At 42.0% G+C, this 25,222-nt stretch overlaps 1 protein-coding gene across 3 annotated transcripts in view; it reads right to left on the bottom strand.

The window, feature by feature from the left end:
* The window catches only part of angpt4 (angiopoietin 4), a 78,287-nt gene that overhangs the window by 40,364 nt on the left and 12,701 nt on the right, over positions 1–25,222 (bottom strand). The window contains exon 1 of one of the 3 annotated variants that reach the window (XM_061727036.1): positions 9,286–9,866. The exons of 1 other annotated variant lie outside the window; for it this stretch is intronic. In XM_061727036.1, coding sequence (XP_061583020.1) covers positions 9,286–9,408 — 123 coding nt within the window. In that variant the 5' untranslated portion in view covers positions 9,409–9,866. Of the gene's footprint in view, positions 1–9,285; positions 9,867–25,222 lie in introns of those variants that run through there. One more of the 3 variants, XM_061727037.1, reaches the window with a different exon arrangement.

Raw genomic sequence — 25,222 nt, 5'->3', positions numbered from 1 at the left:
GATATACAGAACATGGACACTGCGTTCGTTCTTCAACAGCTCACCAAGGAAGGAGCGACCCGCCGTTTTGTTTTTGTTTCCACGATATCTTGGAAGAAACGTGCATTTCTCTTCCTCTTTACGGCTGTCCCCGACGGAGACATCAGCATGTGAGCTTGGTTTACTTTCATTCGCCTGATCGGATTCTGGCTCGGACATCTATGGTTTATGAACATGCACGGATGTCTGGACTTGTCATTGGTGAAACCAAAACTAACAGGCAATAATTTAATAACAATTTTCCCGAACAATCATTCAAGTTATCCTTGATGGGAAGATGGGACCCGTCAACGTTTCTTTACCCAGAGAGGCTGTGGCAGGGTGCTCTTAGCAAAACATCATTGAAAATCATTCATTATAAAAAACTTAAAATCATGTAGGATGTAAGGTGAATTTCCTCTTGGATGGCTCTCACGGGATCTCCGGCTAGAACATGAGGTTATGCTCAGCATCACATCGTTATGTCGACAACTCCCATCAGCACCCAATTAAATTGCTAAAAAAAGGATTAAAAAATCTGCTTTTGATGTTACGTTCAGTTGTGCAGTGGATTTTTATGTACAGTCAGATAAACGTGCACATATGTAACGAAAGAAACCCATAAGGCTCTTAAAAAAATCATCTGGGTATAACAAACAATCTATCAGGGTCCTCAGCACCTGTAGCCTCTCCAATCGATAAAAGGAAACGTCATTGTTCAGACGTCTCCTCACTGCGTTGTAACATCAGCTGCTGATGAAATTAAACCTGTTTCAACTTCATAAAGAGGGCGATACAGGGAGGAACTCAGCATTTCTGAAACAAAACCTGCTTTCAAGCAGCCTGTGTTTGCAGAGTAAGTTACCATGGGAACAGATGGAGTTTATAATTTACCCCAGTTTCTGAAATGGGCTAGAAAGCACAGTTCTTCATTATATTTTTCTTCATCATTTTAGAGTAAAAAAAAAACTGTTTGGAAGTATGATGGATGGGCAGCTAATGCAGAAATACTCTGCAAAGATAAGACAAAAATGTCCGGAAATACCATCTCATGCGTTCTGTAGGAGAGAATTTAATTTTAAATTCAGGGGAATTTTGATTCCATGTCGTTTAACTGCCACAAGTTTTAACTTATTTGTGAAGTAAACCAAATAAACACTCTCCAAACCCTCAGAACTATTACAATGACTTTGTAGTTCCCTACGGAGCAATAAGTTGTGTGTTCATTGGCTGGATATTCACGTTTCATATGTGTTTGGCTTTGATATTATTGATGCTTTTCTCAAATTTATGATGTGTAATCTTTAAAATACTGATAAAATCTCAAAAAGGTCACATGTTGATGCTACTTTTAAATTTTGTTGTTCTTTTTGGCAGAAGAAAGCTGAGCCTGCACCGATCTTTGCTATATTAAATGCTCAAGATGTGACAGAAATGTCAGAAATGTTCTGCTTATTATATTTAAGTGAGAGTTACAGGGTGCGAATCAGCTGTGTGTACATTTCTTGGGCAAAAATGCTTCACCCAGCATGAATCCAGTGTCCTGCTCACTTGCTGAGTGCCCCGTTGCTTATTTGTGATGCTTTAAAGGTCTTTGCGTGTTAAACTATAAAAACAAACATGCAATAGCTGATGATGGGCGGTCTCGATGTGCAGTTTCTGATACAACCAGCGGTTTATCTACTATAGAAAAGTCACTGCTTACTGGCTGCACACAATAAAAAGTTTATTTTGCTCCCTACACAAACTTTCCCAACACTGGGAATTTTTCACAGCTCATCACTGAGCTCATCTGCTTCAAGGAGGAACATGAATCGTAACAAAACTGATAATCCGGTAACCTTTATTTCCCGTATTGATATATTGCCATATAAATTATGAAATTCTTGCTTTATTCTGCCAACTTAGTCTAGAGATTTCCAGTAAGCGAAGAGTAGGAGGGCCTCTATTACAGCCGACTGGCTTGCAGCTCACAGGAGCTGAAAGTTGGCTTGTTTTTCCACAGTAATATACAGTAAGTACTTGACAGTCTGACATGAAGTGATGAGCGGCAAACGAGTTCAAGAGGAGTCCATCCTGACCCTGCCAAACCGCTGGTCCAGAAACCAGAGCTGGGGACTGAAAGTAAATAAATAGACATTTATTAAAGAACTGGTTAGTTTACAGAACATGAAATACAGAGCTACGGTGTCCGCTACTGGTCATGAACCGCAGTCGTCAAAAGTCATGAACAATATTGATTGCAATAACTGTTTTAAGTAGCTCCCAGGATGATTAGGACATTCGATCCTTTGCTGCCTGCAGTCTTACCTTGACATTCCTGCATGTATTATATATTATATTCACTTTTTGTTAAATAAAGGACCTTTCTGTTTGCAACTCCTGCCTCCTGCACATCTGCCGTGTTTAGGTCTTCATCACAATCTTACTTTTTATGACACATATTTTACTCTCGTGAAGTCAGTCAGGCATAAAGCAGACTGCCATAGTTTGTGGCGATGACCCCATACATACTTTGTTATGAATAAATATTGGTAAGAATAGCTGGCCATGGCAAGTCTGACACTTGAGAGGATTCATTTTTCCGGTTTTACAGTTTGAACGAGGAATTCTTGGACGTGACGAGAGTCAAACTTCAGTGTCACAAAGTAAAGGGAGCGCACTATTATTGTCACAATGAACGTAGTTGAGGACTCAAATACAACCTCACAGGACGTGGGTGGGTAAGAAAAGAACTAATGATGGATGGATGGATGGATGGATGGATGGATGGATGGATGGATGGATGGGGAACTCTAATTTGTTAATCTTGGTTGTAATAAGTGTAATTTAGCACTATACTTTGCTTCTGCGGTAAGTTTTGCTTCATTAAAAACTAAGTTTAGGTGAAATATTTGGTCGAAAATATATAATTCAACTGGATTTGTGAGGAAATAAACCAGATTAGAGCGTGGTCTGATATACTTTTAACCCTGACAGTAGTGTAGAGTGTACTGCCCACGTTCACCAGTGTTAATCCTGAACACTGTACATTGTTAGAGTAACTTTGGTTCTGTGTTAAATACACCAATCATTTTAAAAGTGTTAATGTAACACATGATAAGAGTGAAAATAAACAATCTCAGTGTTAATTTAAAGCCGCTGCTTTAACTTTGCATCAGTGAATGCAACGGAACGACGGACGTAACGCAGGCGTGTGGAAATCGGTCACAGGACTCGGGTATGAAACATGGATGAGAAGCAACCCTTAAAGGAACAACTTTTTATAAACCATGACATCCAGATCTGATTTCTCATCACCTCGGGAACAGTTTCGGAGTATTTAGCAGTTTTAAGTATTCCAACGTCCAGACTTCTAATATCGAACTGAAATGTACAACATCGTCAATACGGCAAAAATCTTGGTCATCAGATCCCACAGCTTTTTAACCGCCAGAAGCAATTGTTCTGGCGGCTGAAGGCCAAGCTGAAATCAAACGATCGTTGAGCAACTGGGATTTACTAGCCTATAAATACTGTTTCCACCAGTGGAGCAGAAGGGGAATGACCACTAAAACAACTGGACCATGCAGCAGTGAAACCTCTCACTGAAACAGCATGAATGATGTAAGTGAATATCGTTGACATCAAAGGGAGGATGGTAAACCCGGGCCTAAAGTGTCTGTGTAGTGTTTGCAGCGCTGTAAACACACGCCCCTGTCTAACTGAGTTTTGTCTTTGATAAATCCTGATTATAGCCACACATGTTAGCGCCAGCTGTTTGAAAGAAACGCCTGTTCCTGGAAGCATTACGCCACATAAAGTCAACAGTTCATTACCACAAATCCTCATCAGATCTTTTAATTGTGAGAAACGTTCCCCTAATCTGCTAAACAAACTTTAAAAGAAATCACACATTTGAAGTCTTGGGTATCTTGCGAACGTATTTACGTCGCTCGCAGTCTGTCTCACGTTGAGTCAACACAACGTTTTCTTTGGATCGGAGAGGTGAAGATATATTAAAAGCAGTGGGTGTTTATCACCAGACCCCCAGAGGAGAGCAGGGTAATGGCAATATAATGGTTTTTGAAACCCACCAGACTGTTTGGATGGTGGTGTGATTAAGAGCGAGGGTCTGGCTGTGCACGTATTGTGTTTGAGGACGTTAAAACAGCAAGCAACGTGATGGTGGCCAAACAATACACTCAGATTCACGATCAATACTCAAAAGCTCATGAAAACTGAGGAGGGAGAACCATAAACGTTGTGTTTTGTAATTCCTGCATTCTTTTCCTGGTTCAAACTTTTGGTTTGTTTTTGTTTTTTAGCAAACCTAACTCTCACCAACTGTGACGTAACGTGGACCTGACGGTACGAAACAATTATCAAGCCTTATTTTATATTTAGCAATAAGGCATAACAAGATCTTGCGGTGTCAAGGCCTGGAAAAAGGGAATTAAAGGGAATTTTTTTTCAAAGTTGTCTGAGTCTCCAGTAAAACCTGGTCAATTGTTCCCCCAAAGAACAGTAAGGGAACCTAATTTAACACAAATGTTGAGGGAGGAGCTGAAGCGAACGGTTCATGTGAGGAAACCCACCATCATCCCTGCAGGGAGCTGCTCACAGCTACAGAATCAAACTCCCTCTAAGCCGATGCGCTGAACTGATCAACAGTTCGAGGAGTTATTTTCACACAATTGTTGGCTCAAACCGAAAACAAATGCTCACTTTCTTTCTTTTTTTCGCCACTTTTCCAATAAATAGCATTGGATCTTTCTTCTCATTTAATAAATGACCAAAGGCATCAGTATTTTTCTGAAGAATCATTTGCGGTGGCCAAGTTGAACGCCAGCTGGCGCAGAAAGCTGCATTCACAGTTGCAGACTGTTGTTTCAAATGGATCGAGGGGAAATAGTAAAGTAGTGATGGAGGTTTAAAGCGAGGGGGACGTTCTTGCTGAAACAAATGTATACAAGTGAAATAATGATGCAGCTCATGGAAAACGAAACAGGCTCTTCAAAGAAGCACAAATTAAAACAATTAAGGTGACTTCATTTGACGGCTTCAGTGGATAATTGATGAGCCAGTGAAGTGCCCCGTTAATCCAGGCATGCGCTGTGTGGTTTTCGTGTTGCTCCAGATGAAAAAGGGCTGATGTTAAAGTCTGCGGATCAGTTACAAGTACACCTCCTGCTACAGTACGCAAACACACTCGGTATCTAAACATCGGCCCGTGAGAACAAGAAAGGTTCATTTGGTTTTTCAGGTGTAACGTCTCATGTCGGCAGTGGGTTTGCTGCAGAAATCTGAACCAATCTGAGCCAAAAAGCACCCCGAGCAGAGTTGGATCTGATTCTGGGAACAGCTAGAAGACCAGCACCTGATGACCTGAGAGACCCGATCAAGTCAAAAGCATCTGGGGACCTGATCAGTCCAAGTAAAGCACATTTAGTGATTTGCATGAAAACACTTTATACGTGTTGCACAACAGTTGGTTTGAACGCGCTGAAAGATAGAAAACTTTGTCCTACTGAACTGTTGGATCTTAGTACTCTTAGTAAACAGTTTTCTGTGATTTTCTGTATAGAATGTTTAAAGTTGAAGATGTACGTGAAATAAATATTTAGAGCAAGCTAAGCTGTCCCGTACCAGTAGCACCGTATGTAAATGTAGACGTACTCGTTTGTGTTCAACCTCGGAGTAGCCAACTATGCAACTTAGCTGCGTAACAATCTCACTAAATGCTCATCTTCCCTGGAGGACAGAATTGGCAGAACTTCTCAGGCCCACTTAAAGTGCAGAAAAACAACGAAAAGAGCTGGATTAGTTTTTTCAAGGGTCAAAAGTTGAAATGTAGCACCGCATTATGCCGGAGGGGTGATGCGCCAGCTCGCCCGGCCGCTGCTCTCTCGTCATAAGTTCTTACGAGTCAGCTAACGATGTTGTGCTAACTGCTGTCCAAAGGAAACAGATTTTTGACCTCAGCTTCTAGCAACTGCTAATTTTGTCATGAACATATAAATACCAATTCTATGACAGCAGAGGCCATTCAGGCTCTTTTTTGCCTCTAATTATGACACTTTTATGATATTGGTACTGACCTTGGAACTATAGATGCTACAGATAGAGACTACTACTACTACTAGTCTATATAGACTACTGTGCAAGCAGTCCTCTTTGTGCATTCACATGCGGCACATTTGGTCCACTTCAAATCGACTAGAATTGCTTGGAAGGTTCGGTTTGTTTGTAGAAGCGTGAATGTGCAACCTAGGTTTGTTATCTGGTCTGAGATTAGCCAGTCATTAGTATCCTCAGCAAACTATCTTTCTTATGATTTAAAAAACTAATACTATAGACGCGGCAAATCATTGACATCTTTCTACGTCAGAATACATGTTTATTTTTATTAAGAAGCAGTTCTTATATTTGATTGCTTCGTGGAATATTTGAAGGTGTTTGAAATATTCATGTGAGAACTCTGGTTACTACATAAATCAGTTCGAACCACAAGATTGCAGGTGCTGAATTCAAGTCTTCGAGGACCGCCGTCCTGCATATTTAGATGTTTTTCAGCAATCAGGTGTGCTGAAGCAGAGAAACATCTAAAACATGCTGGACAGCCGCCCTCCAGGACTGGAATTGGACACCCCTGCACTAGACAAGTCAACTCCGTGAGAGAGGTCCAAAGATGAGCCAAGTCTGAAGATACTTGTGATAAAAAGGTCAATCTCAGCAGTAGTACTCACTCAACAGACATGATGCTGGAGACTTCCTCCTCAGACGTCTGGTCAACCTGAACAGTTTTGTACGAAGCATGTTGGCCTGAGAGGGATCAACCAACCGAACAATCTTCACCTTTGGCAAGTTTCATTCTGTTCAGCTATAATCTACCAATAAAATCAGTCTTTTTTTTTTTTACATCATTATCTACTATTTAGATAATTGGACAAAATGAAAGCTGAGGGAAGGCAGAACTTGCTGCTGGCACTGTTGAACGGCACGTAGCCCTAAGTGGACTCAATTTGTAGCAATAGCTTAAGCACTCAGTGACAGGTTGAATAATCATTACAAACACACATGGCATGTACAGTATTACTCCAACAACATCAGAACACTCTTCTAAAGACAACAGTGATGAAATATCAGTGTCAATCTTCAGAGTTGGCAGACTGTGTGTATTTTATGGCCCTTTTTTCGCCCGCGAAAATGTGCAGTGATTTATCCATCGTCGTTTAAACGGGAATTTGGCACACGGCTTCGAATAAAATGGCTTTCATGCGTAGTTCTGCTTTTGATCACGATGAACGGGACACATTTTTGTTTGACTTGGACACTTGTCCTGGCAGCAGAGAGACTTAATCCCAACCGGGCTTATATATATACGATATCCAATTTAATTATGGCTTCAAAGCTTCTACCTGGAATACCAAAGACTTTCAGCAGTTGTTTTGTGATATTCTGCTGCTCAAAAAGTCTTCTTGATTCACTGGTATTATGTTCTTGACCAACAGAGGACAAATGCTTCACATAAGGAGAAAATATTTTTAGGAATTTCTATATTTGTGAATTTTTGCATATGCACAAGACTAATTCACATTTAGCCATAAATAGACAACACTCTGCTTTTATTTTGAATCTTAATTGTGGAAAAACTAATTAATAGTCATGATGATGAAAGTAGACATTTAGAAGCCTTTCTAATGAAAACCTGATTGTTGAGGCCCAAAGCAATTTTGAAACAACTTTTATCTGTAAGTAAGTAAAGTTTCTTTATATAGCACCTTTCACAGACAAGGGAATGTCACGAGGTGCTTCACATAGAATAAAAACAATACAATAACTGTAAAAATACAATAAAAACAAGACAATATAGATAAAAAAAACTACTAGAATTAAAGTACATAAAATCAACATGATGGTCAGAAAACAATCCTCTCATTATTGATGTTTAAAAGCTTGGAGAAACAGGTGGGTTTTTAGTTTGCTATTAAAAGCATCAATGGAGTCCAGCGAACGTGGAGAAGGCGGGAGATCATTCCATCTCCTCGTGTCTTAAAGCAGGTAAGAGGGACCATGAGCAAGACCTCAGCCTCTGAGATGGAGTGTAGGGGCATAGTAGGTCCTTGATATAGGAGAGGATCTGACCACGCAGAGCTCTAAAGGTCAGCACCAAGATTTTAAAGTTAAAACGAAAACTGGTCCCACTGCCTCAGAATAATCTCAGAGCGTTCATTGTCCTCTTGAAACCACATCAACGAGGGGGATCCAGACATTTCTGCAAGGCTGCATTCTTTATAACACCCACAACCTAACAAGAGGAAAGATTTCCACCTTGCCATATAAGGTCAACATTACTTTATAAGCGTGTAAAACTTTGCCGCAAGAATGAGTAAGCTGAGTTCATCTTATTATCATCTTTTAAGAATACAGTCATCATGCAGGGAGAGGGTTTCATACGCACACATCATTTATGCGTCAGTTCCTGCTTTTCCCAGCATTCGTGCTTCATTGTTTGTTGCTCAGATTTCTTTTCACAAAATGTGAATGCATTATAATTATAATTACTTCTATTATTACATACATACATAGTAGCACAACTAAATGCTGGGTGTTTGTTTTGTTTTCTTTTGTTTGCTTTGATTTGTTTTGATTTTGACTATATTTATATATACATATAATTGAGTATTATATCACTGTATTGAACAGTTATTAAAGTAGGGATGGGCGTTTTATAAGTAAACTCGTCTTGTTATATGTAAGAATGTACCGGTATGTAAGATTCAGGGGTAGGACTCGATAAGTGGCTACTTCAATCCTACTCCATTTTGAGCTGGTGGATCCATGAGGTCTGCCCAAGAGCTGTACACACATATATATATGTGTATATATATATATATATATATATATAAATAAATATATATATATATATATATATATATATATATATATATATATATATTATATATATATATATAAATATTTATTTATTTATATATATATATATATAAATATTTATTTATTTATATATATTTATTTTTTTTTGTATTCAGTTTTTTTTTACTTTTTTTTACTCTTTTTTTAACATGCATGTTCGAAATAAAATCTTCATTTCAATCAAATCAAATCAAATCAAATCAAATCAAATCAAATCAAATCAAATCAAATCAAATCAAATCAAATCAAATCAAATCAAATCAAATCAAATCAAATCAAACCAAACACGTGACGACACATGAAGTAACAGAGAGAGAGAGATCTACAGGAGCAGACCAAAAATGAGCTCACGTCCAAGCCAGCGAACCTCTCTGCTGAAGTGATGGTGGGGGAACGAGCTGGACATGTCTGCTGCTCCGTTCGCCGCTGACGAGTCCCACAGCTCCGGCGAGCAGTCTGAACATGACATGACATGGCATTGAGGCGGTGGAGGCCGCCAATATCGCGCTACGGTGGTCCAGATGAGTCCTTCCAAACTGTTCTGGTGGGAGCCGCCTCGTGCGATGCACAGAAACCCTCCAAAGGGTGTTGGGACGCCGTAGCATGTTGTGACCAGATGTGACACTGATGCTGCGGTTGCGTAAATGTTGATCCAGCCATTGCGAAATCGAGCAACTGCTGGCTGCCGGGGATGAAATCTCTCTGCGGATTACTAAAACTGTGAGATGCGGTCATCCGCCTGTGTTTGTCTGCCGTTTGAGTCGCTGCAGACCGTCCGATGTGAGCGCCAGATCTGGTCTCCCACGTTCAGCGTGTCACGCGCTGCTTTACGAGCTAAAGGATCCCCACTTAGGACAAATGGGTCGGAACTACGGCTAGCGTTACTTTAATGGCATCAGTGAGTGAACGGGCCCCGTTTCTCTCTCACTGTGTTGCAACATGACAAATAAACAGTAGTTTTTTTTTTAGATCGTCCTCGAACATAAATCCTGTCTTTCTTTTTATGGCAAACATAAAGAAAAGAACTCACACGGAAAACAACAGGAGGCATTCTCATTCTGGCACATTCGTGAGCACAAGCACACACAAACACACATGCACATGCACGAGTGCGCGAGTGTGAAGGGCAGCTCTCATGGCTGTAATGGGAAAGCTGCTGACTGGCTGTTTGTCTCTGTTACAGCTGTTCTGCTGACAGCAGAGTTTCTCTGGGAAAAACTAATTGACGAATGAAGCCAGTAAATACGGACATCCAAAGGGAATCACAGCGGCTGATTAGACAAGTCTGTGCACGTGCGTGTGCATGTGTGTGTGTATGTTCAGGAGCATGTTTTTTATGTTTCAGTGTTTTCTGCTCTGAAGATGCATCCATCATTTCCTGTTCATGTGTTCACTAGCATGAAACGGAGACAATATAATGAAAGATTCATTAGAAAAATGCTAAATTCTTCTCCCCTCTGTGGGGTTGCTGGTGGCCTGGGTTCCGGGTCCTTCCTTGTCGGCCTCTGGTCTCGCGGGTGGCGGGGTTGCCTCCCCCTCCTCCCCCACTATAGATACACTTCAGGTAGAGCTTTGATAGGATTATCACACACACACACACACACACACACACACACACACACACACACACACACACACACACACACACACACACACACACACACACTCATACCCACACACATACATACACATAGCCACATAGACATATACACACTCACGTACACATACACATATATACATATTCATACATGCACACATACACATTTAGCCACACATACATATACACGCTCACACGCACACACACACACACATATAGCCACCCAGTCACATACGTACAGTATACACCCACATACACAGCCACACAAACATATACGTACACACACACACATAGCCATACAGACATGTACACACACACACACGTATACACACACATACACACACACACACACACACACACACACACACACACACACACACACACACACACACACACACACACACACACACACACACACACACACACATAGACATACACACTGGCTTGTTCACCTGCATGCTTGCTCTGTAGTTTTGGGGTTAGTTAGCGGTAGCTTAGCTCAGACTGTGATTGGATCTCGAGATTTGGGTCGATTGCTGCTCGTGTATTGGTCAGCTCTGTGTCGGTTTTGTGTTTTGTTTGTGGTTTTTGTTGCAGATTTCCAGTGCTCGACATGTGCCTCTGTGTGTTCTTGCTTCCTGGATTGGCAGTGGATGTCACCACCGCCCGCCCCCAAAAAAAAAAAAAAATTCACTGGGTTTGTATGTGTATATATGCATGTGTATGCGTATGTATGCGTATATATATGTATATATATTAAATATAGTAATAATGCACATATATATGCCTTTGGTTTTTACCGGCATGGTATCAATCATTAATATGTGTGCAGACAAGGTAAAAAAAAAAAAAGAAGAAAAAAGCACATTTGTATCAGGATGTGATCATAAAAGTTGCAAAAAAGCCAATCATCTGGCTTTTACCAGGTCTAAAATAAGTAAATGTAATATGACATATTGTGCTATGTCAGCATTTATTAAAAATGCAGCCAAAATGCAGAAGCATTGGGGGAAAAAGTACGCATATCTCAGGATTCGATAACGTAGAACAAACTTGAAGTTTTCTTTCTCGGCCGTTATCTTTTCTTTCTCAGGTGTTTCGTCTTGTTTTTGACATTGAAAATCGGTTCAAGGTCGGGCCACTGCAGCATTTAGATTTTTCTACACTTTTTTTTTGTCTTGTGTTTGTGCTTTTGATCGTCGTCTTGATGAACGAATGAAGTCACCTCTGGGGAGTTTTACAACTGAATTGAATGACCTTTAATACTGTGAAAAAAACGACCTTCCCAGATGTTACTGATGTCTTTCCTCTCTGGCATTGTGTTACCATGAATTTCCCAGACCAGCAAAACTGACCAAACCGAAAATCGGTCGACCTGCGTTCGATTGGCAGCTCCTGGTCGTGCACGGCAGCAGTAAAGGTGCACTAGCTCTGCACATGCTGCGTTTCGGCTCGGTTCTGGTCCAACAGCCGATGCTGCGGTGCAGCGAGCCATGTGCTGTTCAGAGAGTTGGACCTTTTCTTGTTCACATGACAGTACGCGCTCGTAATCATGGTCACTCATTGTGCATTAGATCAGCTGATTAGAGGAAAAGTGAGTGTTTATGTAACATATCTGCGTATCTGGGTTTACTTAAGTGCCATTAAAAAGTCCAAGTGACTTAAAAAAAAGCCTAAAAAGAAAAAGCAGTGAGACAAAAAACAGCTCCATAGCTTAACAGAGACAAATGATAAGCAATTATGCTATCGATTCATTCCCGACAGCGGTTCGTTACGACCACTACTACTATTACTATGCACACGCACACACACACGTACCTGTTTATCTGTAATTGCTGGAGAATGTACTGGATGCTCGGGTCCAATCTTAACCACAAAGGCAGAACTTGGCCCTCAAACAGCCCTTTAAAACGCCGAGCTGCAGTGTTTTGTTCCCCACAAAGCTATCCGACTCTAAAAGCGCGCACACAGAATAGCACAACGCTGTATTTCCATCATTTCAGAGCACATAACGTCGACTAGCTTTATGCCTCAGGAAACCATGGAGATTAAACTAATCCTAGAGCAAGTTGTTACACTGAAACATGGAGGATTTCCTCTTGAAAGTGAAATCAGAAGATATCGTACCATAAACAAACATCTTTGAAAAGCTGTAAGGATATTCACGATTGTCCTTTTCAAGCATACTCTGCTTAACTGTCATATAAATATACTGAAATACTGCTGTGTGTCACTGTATTTTTACACTTTACGCAGGTAGAAATAGTGCACGTTCATGCAGTTGCAACAGAACTTCAGCTCTTCTGTTTTACCCTAAGCAAACACCTATGGACTAAACATCTGTGCATCTGTACTTTTCCTTCCAGATGTTTAGCCTTAAATTCTCCCCAGAGACACAAACGAAATATTTAGAATTGTTTAAAGTGACTGAATTAAATAACGCATCGAAAACATCAGAAACACAAACACAGACACGCCGGCTCTTTGTCTCCCCATGTGTCACGGTCTGGTTGAATTCATAGAACTGAAAGAGACGCTTACATTTCCTTTAACAAAAGGTAATTCGAATATTTGTGGTCTGTTTTGAACTTTCGAGCAATAAAAAAAGCTCTAACTCACCTCCTCTGACAGAGTGTGTGTGTGTGTGTGTGTGTGTGTGTGTGTGTGTGTGTGTGTGTGTGTGTGTGTGTGTGTGTGTGTGTGTGTGTGTGTGTGTGTGTGTGTCACAGCCGAGATGGTAAGCAGCTGGTGAACAGTAGATGAAGAGGCTGCGGCTGATGTGATGTCCTGCAGTAAAGTGTTGCTATCATTGGCTGTCTGACACTCGTAGAGACGGACAAAACCCCAACGCTCATTTCCTTTTTGCACTTCTTTTTATCCTCCAGCTGATGTGGTTCATTGCTTTAAAATTAAAACCACATTCTGTACTGCATTATACGTGTAGGTGAAACCAGTAGAGAAGCCATTACTTTAAGGAGAAGCACCTCGATCATGTCGACACTCTGCAAGACACCCGCAACAGCGTCGTCCGGTTCAGTTTGCAGCGTTTTCAATCGGAATAGACCCAAATACTCAGATATCTGGATATTTGTTTGTCAGCTGGACATCTGGTTTATTTGTTTGTTTGTTTTTTCTCCGCCATCTGTAAAACTCTGCAGCCTCACTCACTGACAGCTTCACAACACTTCAGTCCATTTTACCTCGTAAAGATGACCACATGCTGAAGGCCTCGGCTGAGTGGCGCACGTTAAACGGACATGTTGACCAAATGTCCTCACAGGCATAAAATAAAATAAAATAAGAGTCTTTGCCAGATGTGACTGTTCAGCTCGCATTAAAGGTCAACGAGAAGAGTCTGGAGCGAAGACCTGAACATAGCAACAGTTTGAGCAGATCTTATTGGATCTGCTCCAGCAAAAGCTCCGTCACCCCTGTTCTTAAATCCAGCTCTGGAAAAAGTCAAGGACCGTCTTCCTGGAAGATGTCGGTGATCTGACAGGAGGAGGGATAAGATCGAGCAAATGCAGTGATGCCAATGCATTCAAGACCTTATAAAACAATCACTAAAGTCTCACAATCCATCCTCGAACAAACAGGAGGCCAGAGAGAGATGGCAGTAAAATCGTTTTCTGGCCCCAGATAAGAGCTGGCAGCAGCATTTAGCACCAAAGCCAGCCAGCACTGAGATGGCTGGTCTAACACAACAAATGAACAACAATCTAACTTGATTAGAAGTTATCAAACCCGCATCTAGAAAGATGTTGGGCCTGACATTGATCCAAGGGGCCTCCCGATCCAACGGTTGCTTATCAAACCGCCTTGGCACACGCTTGGACCAATCAGAGCAGCGGACGAGTCGACGGGAGAGTGAGTTGTGTAGGAGAGTAAATTCAACAGCCGATGCCTTCCCAAGGAATGATCTAAGTCTTCTGTTGAGCTGTTGAAGAGGGAGTCATCTTTACGAGGATAGACTGATTTGATCGGCTCTCCAAGACTTTTGGGAGCAGATAATGAGCTGTAATATAAATTAGGGAGATGTAGCTGCAAAGCAAATTCAGATTTGGCGAATCCAGTCCTTCATAGAAACCTGCAAATCCTCTGTATCTTGTGCCAAGACCCCAGAGCTGATAGAATACACGTCAGCTCTACAGTAGTTCCAAGTGGATCAACGTCCTCCTTGTCGATTTCTGCATTAAAGATATTTATTTATTGTTTCTGTCCACAACAACGTGTATCTTGTTAGTTTCTGTCATTCTTTTACTGCCCTTTTTGTCTCTTTCTGTCCCGTCCTTCTGAAGGGATGGACAGGACAAGTCTGCCTGTTTCCCCCTCCCACTGTCACCTCACACTTTGCTAAAAACAGGTTGCTCATTAAAACGTCCTCCGTTTAAAGTTGTCTCAGAAGTGTGGACTAAAACAATCAGCATTTAACTGAAAGCTGTTTAGTCTGTGAGAGCAAAGACCTCACAGGAGCTTTCAGAAACGTCTCCTTTTAGATTTGCGTGACCTTTCGTAAGAGGGACTCAAAACGCTGCCTGGTCCGACACCTGAAGGTTAATGCCGCCTCCTTTGTAGAAATCTGTTAACTGGATCAGCGGCCACTCAAAAGAAATACCGAGGACACTCTTCACACTCCACAGAAACGCACGGTGATATATTTAGGTCAATCCTGTAATGTACTTAAAATATCCTGCAGAATAATCTCTACCTTGCTCACTATCTTGCTCTTCTGTGTTCTTTGTTTCTGTGTTTCGTTTCCTCTCACCTCTCGTCCGTTTATCTGAGCTTCCATTATCTCTCTCACCCTCTTTGTCCCCCTCCGTCTTCCCCGCTTCGCTTCGCTGCGCTGATTTATGGGTTAATAGGACATTTGGCTCAAAGTGCTGAACGATGTCTTCCTCTGTTTCAGTCTCCTTTTTCACTTTGTGTAAATTACATCACTTTTTTGCACATTATCTGCATACGCGTGTCCTTTTTATCTCCCTCTTTTGTCTTTTTTTGTAATTATTTTTTTTTTTATCGTGACAGGGAAGTAAATGAAACATGTTTCAGTGGAGCCTCTTTTTGCACATTAAAGTTGAAGTTGACACCTCAGTGATGCATCACAGCATCTTTTTTTGCTTTTTTTTGTAGGTTTGCAGCGTGTGTTTCACTTCAAAATGACTAGGAAAAAGCTGTTTCTATGTGAACACAACGGTGCGTGTAACAGATAAGACCTCCAGGATGGAGATATCCAAAATCCTAAAATAACAGATTTCAATAAAATAACGTGATCGCTGATTGTTCGGGGAGTTGAGGTCCGTAATCAGGCAGACATTTTTGTCATTGTTTTATTGTCCAGATGTCAAAATCCATTCGTCCAAACATGTCTGAGGGTTTCCAAGCTTGTTACAGCAAATGCACGTCTTATCATATAAGAATTTTAATTACGTCTCGTTATGTTGAAATGGGAGGCGTGCATGCGCGTGATCGTGAGCAGTGAGAATAACCCGAGTGTCCGCTCAGGAGCTTACAAAACATTCCCAGCGGTCCGCTGGAGAGTTCCAGTTAGAAAAAAGAAAGAAAATACATTGATTGTCGTAGTTTTCAGTATATAACACCTCTTGCCTTTGTCAGCCTGCTTCAATTTTAGTTTTAGTCTAGTCTTTGGGTCAAGCTATTGTGGCAGGGTGGAGAAGTTGATGGGACACGCACCTGTGTCCCATCCGCCTGAGTGGCTGGTTCTCTCCACCCTGCCTGCCTTATAAGGCGGAGCCGGACAGCAGCAAAGGGGTCGGAGGAGCTGCTGGCGTGAGGTGCGTCTGCACTGTGTGTGGTGATTTAACGAAATAAAGGGTCTGCATGAAACTCCGTGTCTCTCCGTCCTTCGGTCGGGCCCCCGTGGCACTCGCCCTGCCACAGCTATCATTTTAGTTTTTATTAGTTTTAGTCACGTTCATTCTCCTTTTAGTCATGTCAGGTTTCAGTCGACTAAAATTCGGAGCATATTTCATGGTTTGCATTAATGGGCGTGGCCTAATGGCTCAACAGCGCCCCCTAGAAAACTTGGTGTCTAAAGCCCCACAATACGGTTTAACGTACAGTACATGCACGAAAATCGGTACACACCTGTATCATGGAAAGAAAAGTCTCTTGGCGCCATGGCCGAAACCGAACAGGAAGTCGGCCATTTATTTAATTAATTGTGTAATTTTGGCGCAATTTATGCCATTTTTTTGCCATTAATACGGCCCGAACCGTAACGTGCACCCAGGTGTGTTATACATCAAAATGTGCGTCTCAATCCTGCAACGATCGGCATTACTTTTCCCAGTCAAAAGCGTTACTGTGGCGACTATTGACACCAAAAAGCGCGCTCCCCCTTCATCTGATTGGTCCATATTGGATAGATCCTAGTTTCTGCCATAACTTTTGAATGGTTTGACATAGAGAGTCGTGGGTGGTGTCATCGGACTCGGTTTTGAGTCATTCACCATCATTGGTGCAAATTAGCTCCGCCCATTCATCTGATTGGTTGATATTTGATAGTCCCTATTTTCTGCCATAACTTTTGAATGGCTTGACATAGAGAGTCGTGGATGATGTCATTTCTGATATGCTTATGTGAACAGCAAAGGCACTTTTTATAGTATGATTGACCTACGCATGTGGGGGGAACCCCGGGGGGTGGATTTGTGTTGGACATGAGTGCAAGGGCAGCTTTAATTATATTATTGTTACCTTACAGACTCAAGAATACATTCATTCCAGATACAGAAGATTCTAATTTGAGTTTACAACATATTTATTTTTCTGCATTTCTCTCCGTCTTGTTTTTCGACGACACATTGGGTTTTCTTTTCCACGTCTATGTAGGAAAGTGTATCCAAAGATGGTCTCTTCTTCTTCTCCCAGTCCCAGAGAAGATCCCCGCGTGGCCGGCCATCGGCCCCTTTCTTTATGTAACTTTGTTTTTAATTGATGTGAACCTAGAGCTCTGCGTTATCGGCATCAGCCTCTAACTCTGCAGCTGCATCTTCTGGATCTGATTCCCCGCGGGCGCGACTGGGATTGAGGACGTGACGTCACCCAGCAGCAGAACTAAACCAGAGGAAACTACTGAAAACATGGACATTAAGGATCTTTGTTAGAACATTTCATCTCGTTTTGGTCAACGAAAATGAAGACACATTTTAGCAGTTTTTATATTGTAATCTACATTTTAGTCTCGTTTTTATTCGTCTACAATATTGCATTATATATTTAATTATCATTATCGTCACATGACCAGCATTTCCGTCGCGACTCGTCTCGTTTTCCTCAGGTTATAAAGGTTAATTTACGACGATATTTAGTCATAATTTTCGTTGACGAAAACAACTGATGGTCCACTACTCTGATCTAGGTGTGTTATAGCAGAGCACCATCAAAGGTGGCCAGAACCACTCAGTCTTGACTAGCATTCACATTATGGTGACTGAATGGATTTTTAACAGTTGAAAATGGACAGTTTTAGGATGAAACGGGGGCCGAGAAGCTCACAGGGAAACCACAAAAGCAGCTGCAGGCAAAGTTAAATCCAGACAACAAGCCCACAGCTCGTGGTGTCGCCAGCTGGCTGTCAAGCGAAATATAAAACGGTGTCGAAGCAGGATTTCATCTACGTGGGCAGAAAACGTACGATTTCTTTCAATGTTTTGGCAATCTGTGAACAGGACGTGACTGAGATCGATGAGGCTGAATTTGCAGCATTTAATCAAGAGTTCAAGAACTTACTGAATTCACCGGTGTGAGAATCTTCACTCTGATGCATTTATAACAACGTGCAGTAAAAAAAAAGAGTCCTCCCCCCTGCTAGCAGCGAGACCAGCCAGCATTTCTGACTGAAGTGATGATAAAAACAACTGGACAGAAATAAACGCGCTGTTGTTCTACCCGGCTTCCTCAGCACCGAGAAGACGGGGGCAGTTCTTGGACGTGTATCTTCAGGGCTGAAAGTGATCCCAGTCGGGCCCCGAGCTGTCGGACACTTTGCCTCCTTCAAAAGGACCAACCGCTCAGAAAAATGTCGACCCGATCCGAAGTGCACGGGTTAACGACTTCAGCAGATTTTTCAGTAACTAATCTGACAACTATTAATTCTGCACGTTTTTTTCTCTTCTGGAAGCAAAATGATTTGCAGTTGTGAATGATGGTCCTTGCGGGCTTTTCTCCCCCTCCAGCCACTCGTCTGCCAGCCTGTTTGAAGTGATTCTCTGGCAGAGACTCAGATGCTGCGTGTTGATAACCGTCCAGTAATCAGCGGCGGCGATGCCGAGGTCCGACCTGGCTCCCACTATAAAGAATCTCCCATCAGTGAATGTGCCTCAGATGGATCCCTTTTCCCTCTTCCCGCTGCAGTGAAGGCTTTCAGTAATCAGCTCTTTCAAAATGAGCCAGATGCAGTCGGAGAGGAAATGCGATGATTTTGCCCTGCGAGCAGTTTGATAAGTGATCCATTCAGAGGTGTGGCTGCTGCTGAGTTGACCTGTACCGGTCATGTTTTTAAGCTGTTTGTTTTTAAGAAATGAATTTGTATTTGAAATCTCCTTATGATAGCACTTGAGATCAACTCGAAACCATGCAAAGTACAATCCAGAATCAACAAAACTGTCATTGTTAGTACAACTCAGCTTCATCATCTTTGCGTGTGACGGTAAACCTCTTGAATCTTGATAAGAACAGCAACTGAAATTGATCATAAAACGAGTCCTCCGGCCCTGAACTCTTCCACTTCTCAAAGGTTTGCCATTTCTTTTTGTGTATGTCTCTATGTGCGGCATTAAATCGGATCAAGTTCAAAATTACAACCGACTGACTTGTACATTGAAACCATGTGAGTTACTGGAGTGTAAACGGATGCAGCCGTTGCTCTTGTGTTTCTGACGAAAGCAGCTGCACAGTCGCAGGTTCTGCTGCCCTGAGAACCGGTGTTGGGACCACTGATCTACAGGACACTTTACACTGCATGTGATTATAAATGTGCAGAAAGATAAACAACAAGAGTTGGTGGATTTGGTTGCGGCTGCAGAGCGGAGGTATGAAAACCTGGAAGGCTGCGACGAAGCTGAATCACACATGTACGGTGTTCATCGTGGGCCCCGAATGTTTTAGTTCGTCAGCTGACCACTGACAGTAACCAAATACGTAAATACATTGGGATCGTGAATCCGTGGCATTTGACTGAGATTTTAAATGAAGCACACATCCATGCCGTCGAGATCTATCGTCTTCTGCTGACTTTGCCCACGTCGCCACTCCTCTTGTCAACAGATTCAGATTCATCGCAGTCTTCCAGGTTTCATAATCTTAACAAAATCCACCATCTCTTGTTTTTACTCAAACAAGTATATAAGCCATTTACCGGAAAATGTCCCCTAAATGTCTTCATGACCCTCTAAAAGCCATGTTGATCTGTAAACTCTTCTTCTCTTTAATTTTTGAGGTGAGATGGGAAATGCAGGTCTCCTTAACCCCTGTGTTTTCAAAAAAAAAAAAACTCAGCTCTCAAATATCTGATTACTTGTTTAACTTAGAAGAAAAGGAGCAAGTTCTGCAAAATTTTCCTTTGATTATGTTGTCTTTGATAAATTCTGTCACCTCTAAGTGCTTCTTTCACATCTTTATTTAGTGCAACAATTATTTCATTCCCACGTTATCATTATTAAGGGTGATAAAATTGGCCTTTCCCCCCCAGAATATGCATCTATTTGTGAAATGATGAGGGATGAATAAAGTGATGATTAGACATCTTTATATATAGAAAAACTAGAATGAAACGAGTCGATAAATGGAAATGTATCTCATACCTCCTCTACATCTTTAACCTGGCATTAACATGCATCTCACATAGATCTTTTGTGGGATCTTGTGTTCAGATCACTGCACTGCCACTAGGCATTATCATTGACGGATGATATATACGTAGGCAGCAATAGAGAAAATGATAAAACATAGAAAGTAACACTGCACAGCAACGTGTCCTAAAATTCATCCTGGGGGGTTTTACACGTGTACTCTCAGGGGACCAGTTCACTCAGGACAGACTTAAACACCAGGTCTAAACAGGGTCACATGCCTCCCTACAGATTATGTGGTGCCCTGAGTGGTTGGATAAGTACATGATATGTCCTTCCCAACCATTTGACATGATGAAAATTCAGGGCTTTTTTGCACCATCGTGGTGGAAAAATGATCATTTCTCAGTTTAACCACTTGGTTGCTTAAGCTCTCTGCTTGTTGTTTCAGACATATCTGGAAACCTCCTGCGATGTGCTGACTAACTTGTATACTTTTCTGAACAATACCAGCTTTGAAGTCACAATTGAATGGGGCGACAGACGCATGCACATTAAACAGAAAGACACCCAATCATGGTCTCTGACCCCGGCCACTTCCCCTGAGATTAGATTTCTTGCATTTCCAGCGTGTTTCATGGTATTATATTTCTTGCATTTAAGTATCTCGTTTGCATTGTGCAACTTGTGTCTCCAGATCCTGAATCTGTCCTCTAAAAAGGGACGAAGGGAAACCGCAAATGATGAAGAAACATTTCTAGTTATCTATCTCAGTCACGGCCATGCCTCCATGCATGTGTAAGTGCTTCAAATACGCAAGGAGCTCATGATCGTCAGAGTCCTCTGTTGTCAGATCATGAACCAGCAGCACCTCATCCAGCTGGCAGGCGAGCGAGGTGGTTCAACACAATCAAACACCCCTCCAGCTCCTCGCTGCAGACCGCCATTAAACTGCAATAAAACACACGGCTGTGGTCAAAGCATTCTCATCACTGCCGGCTCCTCTCAACAACCATCTCGTAATTATTCCCAACAGTGGTGTAAACTCGCAGAAACACAAACTCGCAAATGTTAATTTAGACATCGCGAAGGACTTGAAAACCCAGATGTGAGGATCAGAACAGAGTGCAGATGTTTTGGAGTTCATCCGCACTGTGGTTTGTTCAAGGACACTTCAGTTGGGACGGTTAAAGTTGTTCTGAGAGATCGATTTTCTCAGATACTACAGTAGTTCAACTCAGGGACAGAGTCTGGACTCTTAAAGCCTTTCTGAAGATGTTTCACCGCAGCTCTACTTGGCAAATCTTGACTAGTAGTGAACCGTCCAGATGACTGCATCAACCTACTTTACCCTGATGCAACTATGTGCACAAGCATGTGTGTCCAGTTTTATCACTAAAAGGTTTGTGGGTAAAATGTCCCATTTTGAACGAAGCTGCAAAACTGGCAGGAAGCCTTTGTCAAGTCTGTTGTTGCTGCCTGGTGTCGACATTGGCTCCAGAAACACGTAAAAGTCTTGTCACAAAAATATTTTAGTAACCAAGAGCTCCTGAGGCCACGAGGTCACATGTTTTTGACTTCTAATGTTGCAGCCAATAATATCAAAAACTAATGCCAACACGTTGTACACACATTTGTATTTACATTCAGTTGTCTGATATCAACACAGGGTCAGAGAAAATACAAACAAATACCGGCTCATAAACATAAATAGACGAGCACATATTAAGTTGAGGGACGCTGAAATTACTAAAAGTTCCAGCGGTGGTAGGGGCAGGACACATTTGGAAGTGTTTCTGTGCTGAATTAATAAGAATTTGTTTGACAGCAGTTTTTGCATCGATAAACACGCAGAAACAGGAGAAAGTTGTAGGAGCTCGGTCTGGACCCAACGAGGGAAGTCACGGCAACATCTGGCGGAGCCGTTTCTAAACAAAGGCACTTCCCAGGGTCATCAATTCAAACAAGTGTATATCAAAGGATGGGTGCCAGTTTTACCGCGGTCCACAACAAGGTTCTTGTGATCCTCAGCTTTGAGGACACTGTTTTAGATCAGAAACAACGGTTATTCAGAAACGCCAGCATTGCTGTCTATATACAAACCATAGACCACGGGTCTGCCAAGAAAACAGTTGCTTTACTGAAACCAACACCTTTTAGTCTTAAATGCAATTCACAGGAAAGAGAAGTGGACAAAGGAGACGAGTATGGAGATATTTGGTCCCTAGGATCAGAAGTATGTTTGGATAGATAAAGATGATGCATTTAAACACAGAAGCAGTTGTTCAGCGTCATGTTGGAACAAGTAAACGACACAAAGTCGCTTAAATACTGGCCCAAAATAATGAAAACACAACCTCGGTGCAGGAACTATCATGTAACTGGGACACAACTGGGAGTTTTAGAGGGCAAGATCCCGAACACTTGTAAAAGCTGCACGTGGAGTGAATGAAACGAGTTAAAATTTGACAAACTAGTCAACGTGAAACTTTCTTTAAAAGTCTTCCCAAAGTCAGAAATCATGACCTCCGTGCTTGAAAATCTTTCAGTTTTGCCAAAAATGAACAAAAATCTAACCACAACTCTGCGAGAGTCTGCTGAAGAAGACCGTTACATTTAAACGACATTTAAACAAGAATACAATTTGCAAATAAGTGGAAAATAATACCAGATAGGTAAATGCTGTAAATGTAAAGAGGTGAACTCTGACTGGGAACGTAAATCCTACCCAATATCAGGAATGGATGAATAGTGCATAATGAACCAGTGCAGGGAAAGACTGGGACAGCCTGCGGTGATCTTGCAGTTTGCTGAGATCGTCTGCTTGCTCCCACAACGTTTATGACACCCTCTCAGACTACTTAGCTGTGCTTTTAAAGTGGTGAACACAATGTTATCTCTAAACGGGTGATATATGGTCTCAGCTTGTCCCTGAAAGCATCTCTGACAGAAACAAATACAGACAAAAAGAAAGAGAGACGCAGCCGTTCTGACTTTTACGTCTGTCTCTGATTGATAAACCGACCGAAGCTGGAATCTAATCTTCTTTATCTCTCTTGTACTGCTATTTGTTCTCACACAAATAGTTGTTTGTTGTTTTCAGGTTTAAATTATTGTATAATACCCACTTGACTGAAACTGCAAAAGTAAAGCGAGACGGAGTCAAAAGGAGCAGAACTTTTATTTTCCCGCAGAACATCAACTCCTTCTCGTCTTAATTAGAGTCTATAACGGTTTCCTCGTTTACATGCCGCATTGCGCTGTTAACTTTGTAATTAAAGGCCAGTTTTGGCTCAATAAGAGCTGAATTGTGAGCAGTTGTGTCAGCAGGCTGGAGGAGGCCGGCTGGAGGATAATGGCTGTCATTAGGCCGTTATTAGCGCTGTCAGAGCTGTTTGATGTGCACTCGTGAAGGATGATGAAGCACAGAGCAGCGGCTCGCAAACCAGGTGTTTCTATTCTGGTGGCGCAGCGGCCGCCGAGATTGCTGCTCTCTTTTCTATCTTTCCTTTTCTACACCATTTGGTTCCCAGTTTGCAGCGCCATGGACGCCACCTGCTCATGCCCGGGTGGAGATGCCGACCAACGCTCCGTATACGGCTGACCTTCATCTTTATTAAAGAGGGAAAAAAATACTTTCGTAAAAGCTTACTTTCACTTTTTGACTCTTATCTAAATGAAAACACGCTAAAACTGGTGTCCGTAAGAAGAAGAGCGTCCGTGAGGGACGGCTACTGACGGTCGCCTAGCAATGCAAACCAACATTTATTCTAATGATAATTTAACGATAGCGTTTTTTTTCTTTAACAGAGCTGTTTTAAATGATGTTTTTAAACACTTGCTTCAGAGGAATTCAACCGTAATCTAAAGCAAATACACATAAGAGTAACTTTTAGTCCGAACGCGGCCGGCGGGTGCCAACCCAAACTTGGCTCAACGCTCGCTCGTGTTTCCATCCTTTTATAAAGACCACCGGTTCCTGTGAGTGACGTTACTAGAAAACACACACGCGCGCCGCCTAGTCAAAGTCACAAAAACACGCTAATATCTGGACCGCCTTCAGCTGTGATGAAAACACACGGTTAGCACGGTGACCTTATCCAATGACACCAAAAGTATTCTGGGTACAATACTAAATATTGCACCAAAATCTGGGAGTAAAGTCTGCTTCAGCACATTTTTGTGGCTAAGGTGACGTATGTTGTTGATAAAACTGGATCCTGATGAGTCTAATGATGGAAACACCTGGTCGTCTCCTGGCCGAATGTTTTGGTCCCAACGTTCCTGGACCTGATCTGACCAACTCGATGAATCTGAGGCGACTTTGGTGATACTGCATGATGAGGACGTTGCATGAAGATGTTGTTCTGTTGTTTTTTTTTTTTTTAAATCAACCTTCATTTTTTTCACAGGCCACATAACCTTTTAGTCCCCGAACGTTGGATCTTTTCTGCATCAAGCATGTGACGCTTACGGTCATCATTCATTCATCTGTTGAGTTTCTTGCGTTAAATTTCACGGATCATTTAAGTGATCTCTGGTCAGAACCGTTCACACGCCTTCCTCTCGTCTACCCTTCCAGGTTTTATTGTGTCAGGCGGTTTCTGCAGTAAGGGCAGCTCGGTGTCTTGGTGGTTAGCACTGTTGCCTCACAGCAAGAAGGTTCCTGGTTCAACTCCCTGGCCCGGCGGGGGTCTTTCTGTGTGGAATTAGCATGTTGTCCCCGTGCTTGCGTGGGTTCCCTCCGGGTACTCCAGCTTCCTCCCACAGTCCAAAAACATGCATACTAGGTTAATTGATGATTATAAATTGCCCGTAGGTGTGAGTGTGAGTGTGCATGGTTGTGTGTATGTATATGTGGCCCAGGGATGGACTG

Source organism: Cololabis saira, chromosome 8 (assembly GCF_033807715.1).
Source record: "Cololabis saira isolate AMF1-May2022 chromosome 8, fColSai1.1, whole genome shotgun sequence".
In the NCBI taxonomy this organism is placed as follows: domain Eukaryota; kingdom Metazoa; phylum Chordata; class Actinopteri; order Beloniformes; family Belonidae; genus Cololabis; species Cololabis saira.
This window is presented reverse-complemented; position numbering and strand designations above follow the sequence as displayed.